Here is a 19732-nt window from a genome sequence, read left to right on the forward strand (position 1 = left end):
AATTGAAAGAATAAATATCTGAATTTAAGTAAATTTGAATCCATGGAAAAGTAATACAATAAGTTTATCAAGTCACTGTGGTGGATTTATTAGATCTTTTCCTGAAGGCAAGTTTCATAGTGAGGGAGAAAAGGGAGGATGTGAGCCCAGAATGCCTCCGCACAACCATGGGACAGAAAAGAACACAGGAATGGGAATGGAGACACTAAAGGAAAAGTTCACTTGCATCAACATCTCATTTAGAGCCAACTCAATTGCTGCAAAAATTTAAGAAGAGTTTGTTGTTGTTAGCTGACATCGAATGGGCCCTGACACATGATGACTCCATGAACAATGGAACAAAACACTGCTTAATACAATAGGCTGCAGATCTGACAACATTCCTTTGTGATCCATAGGGTTTCACTGCCTGATTTTCAGAAGCAGATAGCCAGGACTTTCTTCCTAGTCAGTCTTAGTCTGGAAACACTGCTGAAATCTGTTCAGCATCATACCAACACACACAGAAAGACAGGCAGTGGCTGCCAGAAATTCTAGGCAAAAATATGAGGGAAATCCTAGTTATGTATACTAAATCAAATAGAGAAAGAGGTGGACCACATGCAGAAGCCTTTCAGAAAATGTGGCCTGCTGAGCCAGTGAACAGCTGCTTAAATGAAGCAAAAGTGAGTGCTGGGTTTTCTAGTCCATGAGATAATACTAATAACAGTAATTGTTACAACTGTTCCAAGTCTTAAATTACATAATGCTAACTTTAAAATTGTACCAATACCTATAAACATGGGTTGTACAGATGGCTTACCTGGTGGTAGACTAGTAGGTGTCATTAATGCTGGTTCTGTGGGAGGTATGCCTACAAAGAAACAAAGATTCTTTTCCTTAAACTGTGTTTGCTTAAAGTGAAGCCCATGAGTTGATACAGGAATCTTTAGGTTAAAGGGAAATAATACTTTGGCAGAGCAGGGATGTTAGAGGCAAGATTAAAATGATTTGGAGAGTAATTAGGAACAAATAACTATGGAAGGGATATTGAAGAAGAATCTTTAAGTTTATTGTCTAAAAATTCTATCCACCGTCTCTTGCCATCATAGTGAAATAATACTCAAGTGTTTCACTTCTCAGAACAAATGAAGACAGGTTCACACTTACAGTCTCCTGGATAAACACATTTGAGGGTGACCTCATCAAGGATCATATTTTTAGGGCAGTAGGGTAAGCATCCTTCAACCCTTTATATGAAAAAAGAAGGAAAGAAAGAAACCAAAATCAAAATAGTTTAAAATTAAAAAAAAAAATAACAAACCTTAATTTAACATATGCGACTAAGATATATTCTTCCTGAAATTCTTGTATCCCCCTTGTCAAGCACTGAGTTTTCCATTTGCTACCACTCCATCATACCTTATCTTATGAAATCACAAGCTAGTTGATGATAAAAGCATATTATCAATGATTACAGCAGATTTGAACACAGAACATTCAAAACATATGCTTGGGGCACACGAACGCAATTGTTTATAAATTAGTGAAGATGCTGAAGAATGATTTATTGGGATTTTAATCTATATTTGGTCTACTGTTTCTTTCCACTCTTATCCTCCCCCACTTCCAAACAGACAGGCAGGTTCTTTGAATAGCCTTGCTTTAAGGATGTTTGTAGGACAAAAACAGCATCTTCAGTGGCTCTCCTTGCCTATTATAAAATTCTAAAGTCACTGAAAAGATATGAGAGTCTCTGAGTGGAAGAAATGGAAGTGGGGTATGGTTGCAGTCCTTTGAAAACCAAGAAGGGGAGCAGAGGATACAGGTCCCAAGAGCAGCATAGTCTGTGCCCAAATTTCTGGCAGTGCCTGGGAGAATGTTGTATATGAGCCTGACGAGACCAGGTCTTAAGATCCAGGGAGGCTGGCCTTGGTAAGGATATGCAGTCCTTATATGTGACACAGAAGCTAAGCAAGAGTGCCAAATTTCAAGACGCCAGGGACTTGGACATTGTGGGCCAAAGATAGGAGGAACCACTCTGAATGCCTTTCCTCTATAGGAAAGAAGCCAGGAAAATGAGATTAAATTTTTCTTCTGGTCCAACTGGGGCTCAGAGTCCAATTTTGACTGGTTCAAAGGAAATAAATACAATCCTTCACATACCAAACCAAACCCACTGCTGTCGAGTTGATTCCAACTCATAGTGACCCTATAGGACAGAGCAAAACTGCCTCATAGGGTTTCCAAGGCTGTAACCTTCACAGAAGCAGATTGCCACATCTTTCTCCTGTGGAGTGGCTGGTGGGCTCAAACCTCTGACATTCTGGTTAGCAGTCAAGTGCTTAACTACTGCACCACCGGGGCTCCTTCCTTCATACACAACCAACTCAATTAGATTCATACATACTAGAGAATTAATGCAAATATTGTCATGAAAAGGATTGCTTGTCAGCCTCTCAGATACCCTAGCAGGTTGTAACAATATGTTTAATTTATTTAAAACATTTCCAATTGTCTCGTTTGTAAAGTAAATAATTTGAACCCAAAACGTTCCAGGCGTTTTTCCATTCGGGATGGAATTAAACTATTTTGACACTAGGTGTAAGTGCTGCCACCAGAGGGCGCCTGAATCATGAAAGGAAATATAAGCAACACTAAAAACCGAGAAAGGTTAACTTCTCTCTTAACATGACACAAATTTAGCCATCTCTTGGTCGTCTCCTTCACAAATGATTTTTCTTTTTTTTAACATAAACAGTGTAACTTATATGGTCAGTTGTTTGTTTTGTGAAATGAATTTGAGTAACAAAAGTTTAACCAACCTATATTACTACTCTACTCTAAACTTTATCAAGTAGAAGAAAGAAGAAAAATTAAAGTTTCTAGATAGCTGAAAATGCTAGAAGTCATTTATCATTAAACTAAGTCAACAATAGTTTTTAAGCAACTCAGTTATTTTGCCATTTTTTTATGCAAGTCAAAACCAGACCCATCACTCCTACATTATTTTCCAAAAACCATTGACTTACTTTCTTTTAAAATGCCTTCTCTCATAGTAGCCCATAGCAGGTTCCTTTTTATTTTAACATATGACTGCTAACCTACACCATTTCTAAGTGATAAATCTAATGTCTCAGAGGCAAAACAGTTCTTATAATTAGGTGCATTATATAATAGAAATAATTTTATTAACATATGTGCTCTGCAGCATGCCGGTTGATACCTTTTCTCATAAAAACTCTCATTTTCACTAGACTAACACTAACACTTGTAGTTCTTAGTTGCTGTCGAGTCGATTTCGACTCATGATGACCCCATATGTGAATTGCAGAACTGCTCCATAGGGTTTTCAAAAGCAGTTCGCCAGGTCTATTTTCCAAGGTGCCTCTGGGTAGGTTTGAACCACCAACCTTTCAGCCAGTAGTCGAGCACTTAACTATTTGTGCCACGGGGGATTGTTTTTTAATACTAAATGTTTATACTTTTAACACTGGCTACGTGGCATGGCAGCCCTGGCAATGCGGTTGTTAAGAACTCAGCTGTTAACCAAGAGGTCGGCAGTTCAAATACACCAGCCACTCCTTGAAAAGTTTATGGGGCAGTTCTACTCTGTCCTGTACGGTTGCTATGAGTCAGAATTGACTCAATGGCAGTGGGTCTTTTATGTGCCGTGAGTCTGAATCCACTCAAAGGCAACTGGTTTTTCAAGAGACCTGCATAAGTGGAAAAACGTACCTTGCTCATGGGTAGGAAGACTCAACATTGTGAAAATGTCAGTTCTACCCAAAGCGATCTACAGATACAATGCAATCCTGATCCAAATTCCAATGGCATTTTTTAATGAGAGAAACAAATCAACAACTTCATTTGGAAAAGGAAGAGGCCCCAGATAAGTAAAACATTACTCAAGAAGAAGAACAAAGTGGGAGGCCTCACACTACCTGATTTTAGAACCTATTGTAACACCACGGTAGTCAAAACAGCCTGGTACTGGTACAACAACAGATACACAGACCAATGGAACAGAATTGAGAATCCAGATAAATTCATCCACCTATGAGCAGCTGATGTTTGACAAAGGCCCAAAGTTCATTAATTGGGGAAAAGACAGTCTCTTTAACAAACGGTGCTGGCATAACTGGATATCCATCTGCAAAAAACTGAAACAAGACCCATACCTCACACCATGCACAAAAACTAACTCTAAATGGATCAAAGAATTACATATAAAACCAAAAATGATAAAGATTATGGAAGAAAAATTAGGGACAATGCAAGGAGCCCTAATACATGGCATAAACACAATACAAACCATATTAAGTAACAATGCAGAAGCACCAGAAGAGAGACTAGATAAATGGGAGCACCTAAAAATCAAACACTTATGCTCATCAAAAGACTCACCAAAAGAGTCAAAAGACAACCGACAGACTGGGGAAAACATTTTTGGCTGTGACAAATCCGATCAGCGTCTAATCTCTCAAATCTACAATATACTGCAAAACCTCAACAACAAAAAGACAAATAACCCAATTAAAAAATGGGCAAAGGATATGAACAGACACTTCGCTAAAGAAGTTATTCAGGTTGCTAACAGACACATGAAGAAATGCCATTATCATTAGCCATTAGAGAAATGCAGATCAAAACTACAATGAGATTATTATGTCACCCCAACAAGGCTAGCATTAATCCAAAAAACACAAAATAATAAATGCTGGAGAGGTTGTGGAGAGACTGGAACACTTATACACTGAGTGGGAATATAAAATGGTACAACCACTTTGGAAATCGATTTGGCACTTCCTTAAAAAGCTAGAAATAGAAGTACCATACGACCCAGCTATCCTGCTCTTTAGAATATACCCTAGAGAAATAAGAGCCATCACACGAATAGATACGTGCACATCCATGTTCACTGCAGCACTATTCACAATAGCAAAAAGATGGAAACAATCTAGGTGCCCATCAACAGAAGAATGGATAAACAAATTATGATATAGCCACACAATGGAATACTACACAATGATAAAGAACAACGATGAAGCCGTGAAACATAACATGGAGGAATCTGGAGGTCATTATGCTGAGTGAATTTAGTCAGTCACAGAAGAACATATATTGTATAAGACCACTTTTATCAGAACTCAAGAAAAAGTTTAAACACAGAAGACAACATTCTTTGATGGTTTCAAGGGTGAGGGGTATTCACTAACTAGACAGTAGACAAGTATTATCTTAGGTGAAGGGAAGGACAGCACACACTACAGGGGAAGTCAGCACAACTGGACTAAACCAAAGCTAAGTTTCCAGAATACAATCAAACATTTCGAGGGACAGAGTAGCAGGGGTAGGAATCTGGGGACCATGCTTTCAGGGGACATCTAGGTCAATTGGCATAAAAAAGCTTATTAAGAAAGTGTTCTGCATCCTACTTTGGTGAGTGGTGTCTGGGGTCTTAAAAGCTTGCAAGTGGCCTTCTAAGATGCATCAATTTGTCCCAACCACCTGGAGTAAAGGAGAATGAAGAACACAAGAGACACAAGGAAAGTATTAGCCCAGGAGACAGAAAGGGCCACATAAACCAGAGACTTCATCAGCCTCAGACAAGAAGGACTAGATGTTGCCCGGCTACCACCAATGACTGCCCTGACAGGGAACACAACAGAGAGTTCCTGATGGAGCAGGAGAAAGGTAGGGTGCAGAACTCAAATTCTAGTAAGAAAACCAGACTTAATGGTCTGACTGAGACTGGAGGAACCCTGGAAAGCATAGCCCCAGAATTCTCTATCAGCCCAGAACTAAAACAATTTCCAAGGCCAAGTCTTCAGGCAGGGATTGGACTGGACTGTAGGACATAAAGGGATATTCGTGAGGAGTGTGCCTCTTAGCTCAAGTAGATACAAGAGACTAAATGCACAGCTTCTGTCCGGAGGTGAGATAGGAAGGCAGAGAGGGTTAGGAGCTGGTTGAATGGACGTGGGGAATCGGGTGGAAAGAAGGAGTGTGCTGTCACAGTATGCGGAGAGCAATTAGGGTCACATAACAATGTATGTATAAATTTTTTTATGAGAGACTAACTTGAAATGTAAACTTCATTTAAACTACAACAATAAAAAAAAAAAAAAAAAAAGGTAACTGGTTTTTGTTTTATGTACCAGAAACTGTAATCATCTAGAATTCTAGAACACGGAGGGTGGATTTTTTGGTGACTTCGAGGAGGGATACAGAGTATGATAAATCCCCAGCTTAGTACTTGAGTCTCCCCTCAGGGCTGCAAGTACGATGGGAAGCAATAATCAGGCACCTGGGCACAGGGGAAGTAGAAGATAAAGCTGAAGGTAGAGATGAGAAACAGTTATCTCCAGGTTGTTAAATCCAATGACCAAATCTCACTCTCAAATTTAAAATGTTCGAAATCAAATCCTTCACTTCCCTTCCAAGTTTCTCCTCCTAACATCTTCTTTATCCCAGTAAATGACAACCTAGTCCTTCTATTTACATTGAATCATTTGAAATTGCTGATATTTGACCAGTTTCAATAACAAAAACATCAATTTCATATGGTTCCACCTAATAATTGCTGAGGCCAAAAAGTTGAGTCATTAACTCCTCTTTCTCTTGTGATATTAATTTCATATCCTATGGCCCTAAGTTTGAAATATATTCAGAATCTGTTCACTTCTCACTGATACCAACTTAGTCAAATTACCTTCATCTTTTGCCCATATTACTGACCAGTTCTGTCCTTGCCTTTCCGCTCCCCAAGAGTATATTCTCAATACAACAGAGTGAACCTTTTAAAACCTAAATCAGACCATGCTACCCCTCTGCCCAAAATACACCAGTGGCTTCCTATCTCACTCAGAGTAAAAAACTAAGTCTTTACAACAGGCTACAAGGCCCTACATGATTTGTCCATACTATGATTTTTTTTTATCTCTTTTTCTACCTCTCTCAATCTTGTTCACATTCTTCCAACTAACTGGCCTCCCTGCTTATTGACAAACACACCAAACTTATCCCCAACCTTTGCAATGTTCTCAAATTGGATAGCTCTTTTCTCAGATATCCTCATGGCCAGTTCCCTCACTTCTTCAGAACTCTGATGAGATGTCACCTTATTAGCAAGCCCTTCCCTAACACCGTATATCAAGAAACAAACACACATACATGCCTCATACTTCCTGTCTCCTTTATTTTTCTCCATAACACTTACTGTAATGTATCAATGTATTACATGTTTATTCTTATTTTTTTCTTAGTCTCAACCCAACAAAATGGAAGCTACATGAGGCCAGGTACTTTGTCTATTTGCTCATGACTGTACCTCTAGCAACTACAAGTGACCTATTGCTGAAACATCTGCCATTGAAAACCCTATGGAGCACAGTTCTACTCTGACACTTCATGGGGTTGCCATGAGTTGGAGTCGACATGACGGCAACTGTTAAAAAGCAACTACAAGAGTTTCTGGCACATAATAACCCTCAATAAATATTTCTTGAATGAAACAAATTCACAAATGAGTATATAGCATGTACAATTTTCTCTTGCGAGTGGTTGTTTTAAATCTAAAAAAAAATTCACTGAAAATATCTGCTAGTACTGGGTTTGCTCATTTAATAGTAAACATTACTTACGGTGGAAGAAATTTACACGCTAGTGCTTCAGGATCACTACATGTTTTAAAACAGGGAGTGGCACAAGGCTCATATCTCCATTCACACATCCTCCTGTAAGGAACTGCTGCCTGAATTTCTGGGGGCAAAAATAAAGTTTAGATTGTATATAGTGTTAATGCACAGCTTGAAAAATAATGATATGGAACTTCCTAGCGCTCGACCCCTCTTTGACTATGGCTATGGGGAAATAGTATTTTAATTGCTTGGTAATGAAAGCATTTCTTACTAGGTTGACTACCCAAATATAATTCCATCTTCCAAAGATCAAAAAAAAAAAAAAGCAAGATGTTGGAGGAGGCTAAAGAAAATTCAAAATCTTCTTCCTTTAGGTTTAGTGGGGTTCCATGGATCTGCATATAATAATAATACCATATACTTATTTGGACTTTTATATTTTATAAAATAATACTTCATCCATTATTCTATTTTACCCTCATAATAATCCTGTTGAGCAGGTATTATCTCCATTTTATAAATGAAGAAATTAAGGATCAGAGCAGCCAAGTGACTTGCCAAGTTCAAACAACTAGAAATATGGTGGGACCAAATCATGTTTCCTGACTTCACATCTCAAGAGAACACTCCATGTTTGTTCTTCTCACAGAACTTAGTGCACTGAATTGAACTTGGTGTTATTTGATGACCAAAAAATAAATGAATGAATTTGAACAATACATATATACAGTTATAAAACCTACCCCTTGCTGAAGTGTTTCCATCTGCAAACTTAGCTAATACTCCCCTCTCCCACATCATAAAGCGGTCTTCTATACCTGCCCAAAGGTATCTCTGAACAAGAGGGCTCCATAAAGAAGGAAGTTCAGAAAACAGGTTATGTTTCTTGGACTCTGTATAGTGAATCCGATTCCAAAGTGTGGGGGAGGAATATAAGACTTTTTAGAAGGCATCTATTCATCTAAACATTGAAGTAACTGCTACACCTGGGTTACTGGGCTCATGGGTCCTGAAAGAGGATTGGTTACAATACTGAGGATGGACCACTAGAGTTTTCCAGTTTCCGGAAACCCACAAATATCAGTTCTGAGATTTTGATGACGCCATTGTTGCCAGTTCTCCGAAGTTCAGGTGGGATAGCTGGGTCTAGTTCTAATAGAGCTAATTTTAGAGAGGGGGAATAGAGCCATGGCAAGTTCAACTATAAGTAAATACAAGTAAAATTATCACATCGACTCTATGGAATATTGTATAGGTCCTGTCAGTGACTTTCTTAAGATCACAAGAACCCGATTCAATAGGCAAAAATTTGAAGTTCAATTTGAATTTTCCAAAGACTAGCAAGGTTTACAGAAATTTATTCACAATGGAAAAGGCAAATGATTAGCTCTCTTAGACTGCTTTAAGAGAGTTGGTTAGGATGGAAGGCTTTGTTTGTGAGACCCAAGGCAGATATCAAACTCCCGAGTTTTGAGAATAAAGCATGGCTTTTAAACACTGGATAAAGCAGTGGGGACTGCTTTCTGAAATTCAAAAAATTCAATAGCTATAGACCTCCTAGGCTCTCTAGAAATAAAAGCAGGTTTCTGCTGAACCAGGAAAATCTTCCAGAAATCAGTGGAACCAGATACCCTTAGTATTTTAAGGACAGATACAAATACGTTTTTCTTATCATTAAGAATTATGTTATTCAGAAGTTGTTTTCTAGGAATGAAAAAATAGATACAAGCCCTAGAACAACACACATGGGTGGACTCTGTTTCCAAAGGCCAGACAGTATTGATAGAGAGCCCAACAGGATAATAATAATGACTAAAATCCCTCAATGAGATGAATTGACACAGGGGCTGCAACAATGGGCTCAAGCATAAAAACGATCTTGAGAATGGCAGAAGACTGGGCAGTGTTTCGTTCTGTTGTACATAGGGTCACTATGAGTTGGAACCAACTCAACAGCACCTAACAACAACAACATTATTTAGAACTGTTATAAGCAATTTACTGTATCAGCTTATTTAAATCCCACAATAATCCTATGAAGTAAGCACTATTCATACTCTCATTTTACCGATGAGCAAACTAAGGATCAGAGATGTTAAGAAACTTATTCAAGATGATACAACTGGGTACTTATACACAACTATATAAAAGTAAAAGAACTGGAATTTAAACTCAAGAAGTCAGTTACATATCCTGAAAGCATATGGGCACTAAAGTTAGACAAAACCAAGTTTAATCCTGTCTCTGCCACTTCTTAGCCGTATGACATTGCCCAAGTTACTTAATCTCTCTCAGCTTCAGTAATCCTCCAAAGACTAGGTGGCCAAAAACAATTGAATTCTGAAGGTTTAGTAATATAAGCAAGGTTCAGTTTATAAATTCAGAGAGAGAAACTTCCAGAAAAGATGGGAGCTAACCAGAGAGGCAGCTAATTCCTTGATATGCATAGCTTCCAGGTCAGCTCCCACTTTCCTGGGGAATTGAAAATGTGAGAAGATATGGTTCCACTTGCTATGCAGTGCATGTTATTTCCTAACTGGGCTATACTTTCAGGGGCATGGCTGGAAGTTGAGTCTGAATATGGAGTTAACAGTTGTATGAAGAACGCAATGAAAGGGACAGGAGTACCGGAAAGGGTGTCAGCATGAGAGTTAACCAAATTATTCCTGGAAGCTCAGGAGCTAAGTAGAAACAGAGGTCTAGACTTAGGAGGGATCCTTATTGGGAGCATCCTAACAATATGCCTAATGACAAAAATAAGCAGAACTAAATTCATATGGGTTAGACAACAGATCAAACACTGAAGAGACAATAGTTCAGAACTAGAAAATCCTGTAAAAGGACTTTTACAGTAAAAGTAAAAGGAGAAGGTGAGTTGTGAACAGGCCAAGGTTGTAGTAGTTAATACAGCAAAGGGACAAAAAATCTGTAAGTTATCCGTACAACAGATAAGGGACACCCACATTAGGGAGACCTTGGTTTGAGGCAGCTCGCTTGAGAAAGAACCAAACTCACGGCAATACCATGAATCAATACCAGGCAGGCTCTGACCTGGAGAGACTACACAACTCAAATCACTATGTGACCAACAGGTCCTGACAGTAGCATGTATTAGGCTACAGGATAGAATTAATGAAATAGGGCATTAAATTTATATATAGAGTGCAGTGGTTAAGAGCTCAGCTGCTAATTAAAATGTCAGCAGTTTGAATCCACCAGCTGCTCCTTGGAAACCCTATAGGGCAGTTCTACTCTGTCCAATAGGGTCACTAGGAGTCAGAATGGACTGGATGGCAAGGGATTTGGTTTGTTTTATATATATATATATACACACACATATATATATATATATATGTATGTGTGTTGTCATGGATTGAATTGTGTCCCCCCAAAATATCTGTCAGCTTGGCTGGGTCATGATTCCCAGTATTGTATGATTGTAATTTGATGTGATTTCCTTATGTGTTGTAAATTCAATCACTATGATCTAATAAGATGGATCAGCGGCAGTTATACTGATGCGGTATACAAGATTGGATAGTGTCTTAAGCCAATCTCTTTTGAGATATAAAAGAGAGAAGCAAGCAGAGACACATGGGAACCTCCTACCACCAAGAAAGCAGTGCCAGGAGCAGAGTGTGTCCTTTGGACCTGAGGTTCCTGCACAGAGAAGCTCCCAGACCAACAGAAGACTGATGACAAGGACCTTCCTCCAGAGCTGACAGAGAAGAGAAAGCCTTCCCCTGGAGCTGACACCCTGAATTTGGACTTGTAGCCTACTGGACTGTGAGAGAATAAACTTCTCTTTGTTAAAGCCATCCACTTGTGGTATTTCTGTTACAGCAGCACTAGATGACTAAGACATATGTATATATATAGTCATACATATATAAATTATAATTTAAAAAGCATATAAAAAGACTGCAATGATTTAAGCAAAGAAAAGATCAGCTGCTGCCAACAAACCATTTTTTTATTGTTGTAATTAAATGAAGTTTACATTTCAAGTTAGTCTCCCATACAAAAAATTTTTTTGCATACATTGTTATGAGTCCCTAATTGCTCACCCCATTCTGCAACAGCACACTCCTCGTTTCTGCCCCTGATTCCCCATGACCATTCAACCCGCTCCTAACTCTCTCTGCCTTCCCATCTCACCTCTGGACAGAAGCTGCCCCTTTGGTCTCTTGTATCTACTTGACTAAGAGGCACACTCTTCACGAGTATCACTTTATGTCCCACAGTCCAGTCCAATCCCTGTCTGAAGAGTTGGCCTTGGAAATTGTTTTAGTTCTAGGCTGATAGAGAGTCCAGAGGCCATGCCTTCCGGGGTTCCTCCAGTCTCAGTCAGACCATTAAGTCTGGTCTTCTTACTAGAATTTGAGTTCTGCACCCCATCCTTCTACTGCTCCATCAGGGACTCTCTATTGTGTTCCCTGTCAGGATGTTCATTGGTGGTAGCCGGGCACCATCTAGTTTTTCTGGTCTCAGGCTGATGAAGTCTCTCATTTATGTGGCCCATTCTGTCTCCTGGGCTAAAACTTTCCTTGTGTCTTTGGTGTTCTTCATTCTCCTTTACTCCAAGTGATTGGGACTAATTGATGCATCTTAGATGGCCGCTTGCAAGCTTTTAAGACCCCAGACACCACTCACCAAAGTAGGATGCAGAACATTTTCTTAATAAGCTTTTTTATGCCTTTTGACCTAGATTTCCCCTGAAAGCATGGTCCCCAGACCCCCCATCCCTGCTACTCTGTCTCTCAAAGTATTTGATTGTATTCAAGAAACTTCTTAGCTTCCAACAAACCATTTTAATAAATAAATAAATAAAATTTAAACTTTAGGGGTTTCTTATGATATGTCAATTTACGTATCCTTAAAGTTTTCCAAGTTTAATAATTGAAAATTAATAGAGAAGAATCAGAATACATAAAACATACACATACACATACATATACATATACATATATACAGACATACAAATATAACACACACTACATACAAATTGAAACCCTGGTGGAGCAGTGGTTAAGAGCTTGCCAAAGGGTCGACAGTTAAAACCTCCCAGCAGCTCCTTGGAAACCCAATGGGGAAGTTCTACTCTATAGGGTTGCTATGAGTTGGAATCAAGTCAATGGCAACAGGTTTGGTTTTTTTTTGGGGGGGAGGGGTTTACATACAAATTAGGGCAGGTTCACATGACCATTGTAAATCACTTTTGCAGTGTACAACCATATTAATACAATTCAAAAGCATAATGTACTTCCTATAAAATTGAACCATTTTATATCCCAATTCCAATAAAAGATCTATGTATACACATACTTATTTTCAATGATAAAGCAATCAGTGAAAAGCAGTATAATGTAACAGAAGGAACAAGGGCTTTCTAATTAGACCTGCTAGGTTTGAATCCTGGTTATGAATCTGGGCAAGCTCCTTATCTAGTCAGAGCCTGTTTCCTCATCTGTAAAATGGGAATCTACACCATCTATATCATACAGTATTTGTCAGGATTAGAGCTCATAGAGATAAAACAGTGTTTCTCAATACATGGCCTGGCCCCATGCCAGGCAGATTAAATGAGAATTGTAGTGGAAAGGCTGAGGGTATGCATTTAAACAAGATCCCAGGTGATCCTTATCTACACCAAATTTGAGAACTACTGATAGAATAAGTCTGACAAGGACTTTGTAGGTGCTCAGTAAATAACTGCTATTATAATAAAGTGGAATTATTAATGTATCTTTCCAATAGCACCAAAGGAATTTTTTTTCTATTTCAAAGTAAAAAATTGATTTTTAGAAGAATGGATTTAAATACAAAAACCTGCTAAATCTTCTGCCATTATGTAAATTATTTATTTGTTCTTTGTTTTGTTTGTTGTTTTGTCTTGGACAACATACCTTCTATGCTGAAGCTACTTGAATGTTTAAATTCTTCAGAATCATCATATTTAGATGCTTTGACACCAGAATCTGTGAATACGATGAAAAAGCCTTTCTTGCTGTATAATTCAAATGTGCTGTAACCAGGAATCCAGAGGCCCTGATGGTGGAAAAATGTGGCTCTCCTATGAAAGGCTGAATTCGCCTCCCACAGCTTCAGACTAAGAGAGTCATTGTCATGGACATAGAGAAAGTAGTTTGGCCTTTCAGCAGATTCCAAGGAAACAACTGCCAATGCTGCAAAACATAAAGCAGTGTGTTTGACAAGCCTCTGGGGTCTCAGGAGAAGATGGATCATGGACACTGGCATTCAAAAATGTATTTATAAAGTCAACAAAACTGTACTTCATAATGACCATACATACTTAATGCTAATAACAAAGATTTCAGAAATGAATTGTAAGATAGCTAAAAGAAAATGTAGCATTTTAAATGTAATGAATAACAGTAACAGCCACCCCCCACCAAAAAAAATCAATCTTTAATGAGTTCTATTTTTTAAATAATTCCCTATGCCTTTGGGGAGGAAAAAAAAGAAATACCAACTTATGACCCCAGAATGTACAAATCACACAAGAAACTGAAAGATTAATTGAATACTATATATATGTATTTGTAAGCTTTAACATCTTCAAATGCATAAAATCTACAAACAACTAAATTGGATTATTAAAAAGACTGAGAGAATACAGAAAAAGATAAATTTAGGGGTGCAACTACATTTCAATATCACAGGGTTCTAAATGAGAAAATGTTCTTGTGAGTTATTTGACTGCATTAAGAACTATTTGTTCAACATTATTGTCTATTCCCAATAGACAATCAAATGGCTAATTAATAATTAGGTTTTACAAAGATTTTGAGAACGGTCATCCTTCTTTGATATGTGCTTTAAAAGTTTTCTTTATATCTATAAAACCCATGATACAAAAATTTTTAAACTGAAGATTAAGTTTCATTTATTTATTTTAAACTAAACACCATTAGTTCTTTCTACTAAAAGCGTTTATTATTGAAAGTAATAAAATGAAGAGCTGTCGAAAATCCAATGTCTCATTCCAAAGGCATTTACTGTGCCTGGAAGTTCCTCTGCTGAACACTGAGAGATCCAAAGAACAAAATAAATTTTTATGAGGGGGAGAAAAAGATGTAACTAATACATAAATTAAGACTTCAGCTTTAAGTGTTTTCAGAGGTTAAAAAGAACAAGGGGAGCACAGGAAAGAAACAGCTTATTTCAACTAGAGAATCAGAAGATTTCTCAGAATCTGAAATCTAAGTCGGAGTCATTCACTCAATAAATATTTTCTAAGCATATACAACATGCTGTGCACTGTTACTAGGTAGGGGTGGTATTCAACCATGTAGTCTGCACATAAATAGATCAGAAGGGGACATTAACCAATCAGAACAGGTGCCAAGTCGATGAAAACAGTGTAGACCTGCCGGTGCAAACCAGCTAAATACAGGCCCAGGTTCTCTTCACCTAGGACCTGTCAGTGAATTAGAACAGACAAGGTCAGATAAGCATAAAGGATGGTCTCAATGACTGTCTGGATTCTGATTTATGCCCTTAATAGCTAACTTCTTTGATACTCAAATACAATTTGTTTCCTTTAACTTAATCTGGCATTAAAATCTTTCAAATGTTAGTGATCAGTGGGTAATTTTCCAAAAATTTCAAATTAAATTCTGTGATTAATACTATGAAAATTTAAGCTGTGCTTTCTTTAGGACCAAGAACTCAATCAATTATAGCTCTAATTAGCACACACATGCCAACAAATAAAGAAAAGATTTTATATACAAAAGAGATAGCTAACTCATGTGTCAATGTTTATTTGGTTTTATATACTTTAAGGCCTAGAAAATATCAAAAATATATTAGACCCCCAACTAATTTTTACTGAATATATGAAAAATGAAAATGGAAAATTAAATTCTTATTTTCAACTAGAAATTGTACTTACATGATGCTTTCTCTTTGAAAAGGCCTGGAGTGATCATAAAATTAAAAAATAAATTGTCATGAATGCCATTTCTTGGAAAAGAGAAAATGTTTCTACTGCTCATATTGGCTGCCAGAAAAAGGCCACTCTGCCCATAACTTGCCAGCATATATGGTCCTTCTCCAAGTCCTAGTTAAAAGCAAATAAGAAAAGTAAAAGTTAGCATAGGATTTTTAAATTTCAATCTGTCACTTCAATTAAATAGATTTTAATAACTAAAAATAGTCCAAAAGAGTGAGCCTTTAAAAATGTATCACTAGGAGGCGGGGCCAAGATGACAGAGTAGTCAGATGTCTCCAGTGGACCCTCTTACAATACAGACCTGGAAAAACAAGTGAATCAATTATTTATGACCATCTAGGACCCCTGAACATCTAAGGCAAAGTTGAGGAACTGTACTGAGTGGCAGGGGGAGGGAGAGACAGTTCGGAAGTAGCGAGGAGATCCCAGACCTGACCCGGCGGGAGCCTGAGCCCTTCAGGCCTGATCAGCTCGTGGATGACCAGTGAGGCAGGCAAGCAGCAGTGCTCAGGAGGTGCGTTTTCTGCACCAGGAGAGACTCAGCACCAGAGAGTCTACTCACCTACCCAGAACCAGTGAGAAGCACCCCTCGATCAACGAAAGATAAGTACTTGTGTACGGCCTACCACACAATCAAAAACATCCCCCTTAGGGAAAAATCTCTCTCCTATTTGCCTCCCGGCTCCCTGCTCCACACTGGGTCCCCGAACAGCTTCAGCAACTGCCAAGACCCCTGGGCCAGAAGTAGGATCCATCACACACCCTGAGCTATTCTCCCGGCCTTGGAAAGAATTAACAGGGGAGAAAATAAACTGCCGGCTCCCCTAAGCCAGGAACCCAGGGTAGGCACAGCTCCTTTGCCTAGGCACAGACATGAGGAATCCATGGACTTTGAGTGCCTTTCCCCCTGCAGAGACTTGTGTGGGCCCATTTCAACAGTGTTCGCCCTCATTATCGCAGTACAACAGGGTATATACCTCAAGTCTAACTTCAACTGTTTCAGATGTGAAGTGGCAAGTTCGTGACATTTGACACTGCTCTGCCCATTAAGCAGGGTCTTCACCTATCCACATCAGGGGCCTGAGGAATGGTGGCTCCACCCACACCACCTAGCCACCTGTAATAGGGGCCTAAGAATAAGAGGTGCCCCCAGTCCTTACAGCCAACAGCACTGGCTGCTCATAGTCTGGCTGCGAAGCCCACCCACCTATGCACTCTAGGAAAGAGGGACACGCCTTACTCCTGGACACTCGGGGGCAGCCGTCAGCCCCCTTCCTTGCTCAGAGTGTGTCCCCCTGCTGCAGCCAGATGCCTGTGCCTACACCAATCACCCATGCCTGTCTAGGACCGTAGGTGAGAGCCTACACCACACACTTGGTGGATATATACCTGCGCACCTGAGCTGAGTTCATACATGAGGAGTGGGCAGACTCCTGAGCTCACATACCTACAAACAGATCTAACCACCTGGTGACAGGACAGTAGAGCTTCAAAGCTGCTGGTAATCAAACTAGCTCATACAAGCAGCCTATTTGGGCATATCAAAACAAAACAAGAAGCAAGGACACAGTAAGGAAATATAAAATAAATAAATATAATAACTTACTGATGGCTCGGAGACAACAGTCAACATCAAATCACATAAAGAGGCAATCCATGATGGCTTCAGCAAGCTCCCAAAATAAAGAATCTAGAAATTTTCCAGAGGAGGAAAATTTCTTGGAGTTACCAGAGGCAGAATACAAAAGATTAATATACAGAACTCTTCAAGAAATTAGGAAGGAAATAAAGCAAAACGCTGAACACACAATAGAGGAAATTAAAAAGATTAGACAAGAGCATAATGACCAATTTAACAGGCTGCAAGAATCCATAGAGAGACAGCAATCAGAAATCCAGAAGACTAATAATAAAATTTCAGAATTAGACAACTCAACAGAAAGTCATAGGAGCAGAACTGAGGCAATGGAAGTCAGAATTAGTAAGACTGAAGATAAAGCACTTGACACCAAATTATTTGAGGAAAAATAAGATAAAAAGATTTAAAAAAAATGAAGAAACCCTAAGAATTATGTGGGACTCTATCAAAAGGAATAACCTACGAGTGATTGGAGTACCAGAACAGGGGGGATAATAGATAATACAGAGAGAATTGTTGAAGATTTGTTGGCAGACAACTTCCCTGATATTGTGAAACATGAGAAGATATCTATCCAAGATGCTCATCAAGCCCCACATAAGGTAAATCCCAAAAGAAAGTCACCAAGACATATTATAATCAAACTGGCCAAAACCAAAGATAAAGAGAGAATTTTAAGAGCGGCTAGGGATAAACGAAAAGTCGTCTACAAAGGAGAATCAATAAGACCAAACTCGGACTATTCAGCAGAAACCACGCAGGCAAGAAGGTAATGGGATGACATACATAAAGCCTTGAAAGAAAAAAAACTGCCAGCAAAACTATCTCTCAAATATGATGGTGAAATTAGGGCATTTCCAGATAAACAGAAGTTTAGGGAATTTGCAAAAACGAAACCAAAATTACAAGAAATACTAAAGGGAGTCCTCCAGTTAGAAAATCAGTAACATCAGATAACAACCCAAGACTAGAACACAGGACAGAGAAACCACATATCAACCCAGATAGGATGTCACAAACATAAATCAAAGCTAAAACATTGAAAATAGGGAAACAGATGTCAATCTGTAAAAGATGACAACATTAAAACAAAAAAGAGGGACTTAAAAAATGTAGACATAGATTTTTCATATGGAGATGAAGTCAAGGCAGTATAAAGAAATAAAAGACTGGAATAAACTTAGAAAAATAGGGGTAAATATTGGTAACAACAAAGGAAACTAACAATCCTACAAGTCAAAATAAAAAAATAGAAAAATAGAAAGACTCAGCAAAAAACAAAATCGACAACAATGAAAAAGATGAAAAGAAAATACGTAAAGAAAAACGACTCAGCACAGAAAATTAAGTGGAACAAAGAAACTGTGAACAACACAAAAAAAAAGACATCAAAATGACAGCACTAAACTCATGCCTATTAATAATTACGCTGAATGAAAATGGACTAAATGCACCAATAAAGAGAAAGAGAGTGGCAGACTGGATTAAAAAAACACGATCCGTCTATATGCTGCCTACAAGAAACACACCTTAGACTTAAAGACACAAACTAAAACTCAAAGGATGGAAAAATATATATCAAGCAAACAACAATCAAAAAAGATCAGGAGTGGCAATAATAATCTCTGACAAAATAGACTTTAAAGTAAAATCCACCACAAAGGATAAGGAAGGAGATTATATAATAATAAAAGGCTCAGTACACCAGGAGGACATAACTGTAATAAATATTTACACACCTAATGATGGGGCTCCAAAATACATAAAACAAACTCTAGCAGCACTGAAAAGAGAAGTAGACAGCTCCACAATAGTAGTAAGAGACTTCCACATACCACTTTTGGTGAAGGACAGAACATCCAGAAAGAAGCTCAACAAAGACATGGAAGATCTAAATGCTACAATCAACCAACTTGATCTCATAGACATATACCGAACTCTCCACCTAACAGCAGCCAAGTATACCTTGTTTTCCAACATACTTGGAACATTCTCCAGAATAGACCACATATTAGGCCATAAAGCAAGCCTTAACAAAATCCGAAACCATGAAATATTACAAAGCATTTTTTTCTGACCATAAAGCCATAAAAGTAGATATCAACAACAGAAAAAGCAAGGAAAAAAAGTCAAACACATGGAAACTGAACAACACCTTGCTTAAAAGCTACTGGGTTATAAGAAGAAATTAAGCATGGAATAAAGAAATTCACAGAATCAAACGAGAATGAAAACATATCCTACCAGAACCTTTGGGAAACAACAAAAGCAGTGCCCAGAGGTCAGCTGATACCAATAAATGAACACATCCAAAAAGAAGAAAAGGTCATAACCAAAATATTAACCCTACAACCGGAACAAGCAGAAAGAGAGCAGCAAAAGAAGCCCTCAGGTGCCAGAAGAAAGGAAATAATAAGAATTAGAGCAGAATTGAATGAAATAGAGAATAGAAAAACAATTGAAAGAGTTAACAAGACCAAAAGCTGGTTCTTT

At 38.3% G+C, this 19732-nt stretch overlaps 1 protein-coding gene across 1 annotated transcript in view; it reads right to left on the reverse strand.

Moving 5' to 3' along the window:
* OTOGL (otogelin like) overlaps positions 1-19732 on the reverse strand; it is a 200727-nt gene that overhangs the window by 64898 nt on the left and 116097 nt on the right. Inside the window, exons 32-36 of the mRNA XM_004384611.2 lie at positions 15541-15708; positions 13529-13807; positions 7626-7743; positions 1150-1229; positions 773-853 (exon numbers count right to left, since the gene is read on the reverse strand). Coding sequence (XP_004384668.1) covers positions 773-853; positions 1150-1229; positions 7626-7743; positions 13529-13807; positions 15541-15708 — 726 coding nt within the window. The remainder of the gene's footprint in view (positions 1-772; positions 854-1149; positions 1230-7625; positions 7744-13528; positions 13808-15540; positions 15709-19732) is intronic.

This window comes from Trichechus manatus, unplaced genomic scaffold (assembly GCF_000243295.1).
Source record: "Trichechus manatus latirostris isolate Lorelei unplaced genomic scaffold, TriManLat1.0 scaffold00125, whole genome shotgun sequence".
NCBI classification, from domain to species: Eukaryota; Metazoa; Chordata; class Mammalia; order Sirenia; family Trichechidae; genus Trichechus; species Trichechus manatus.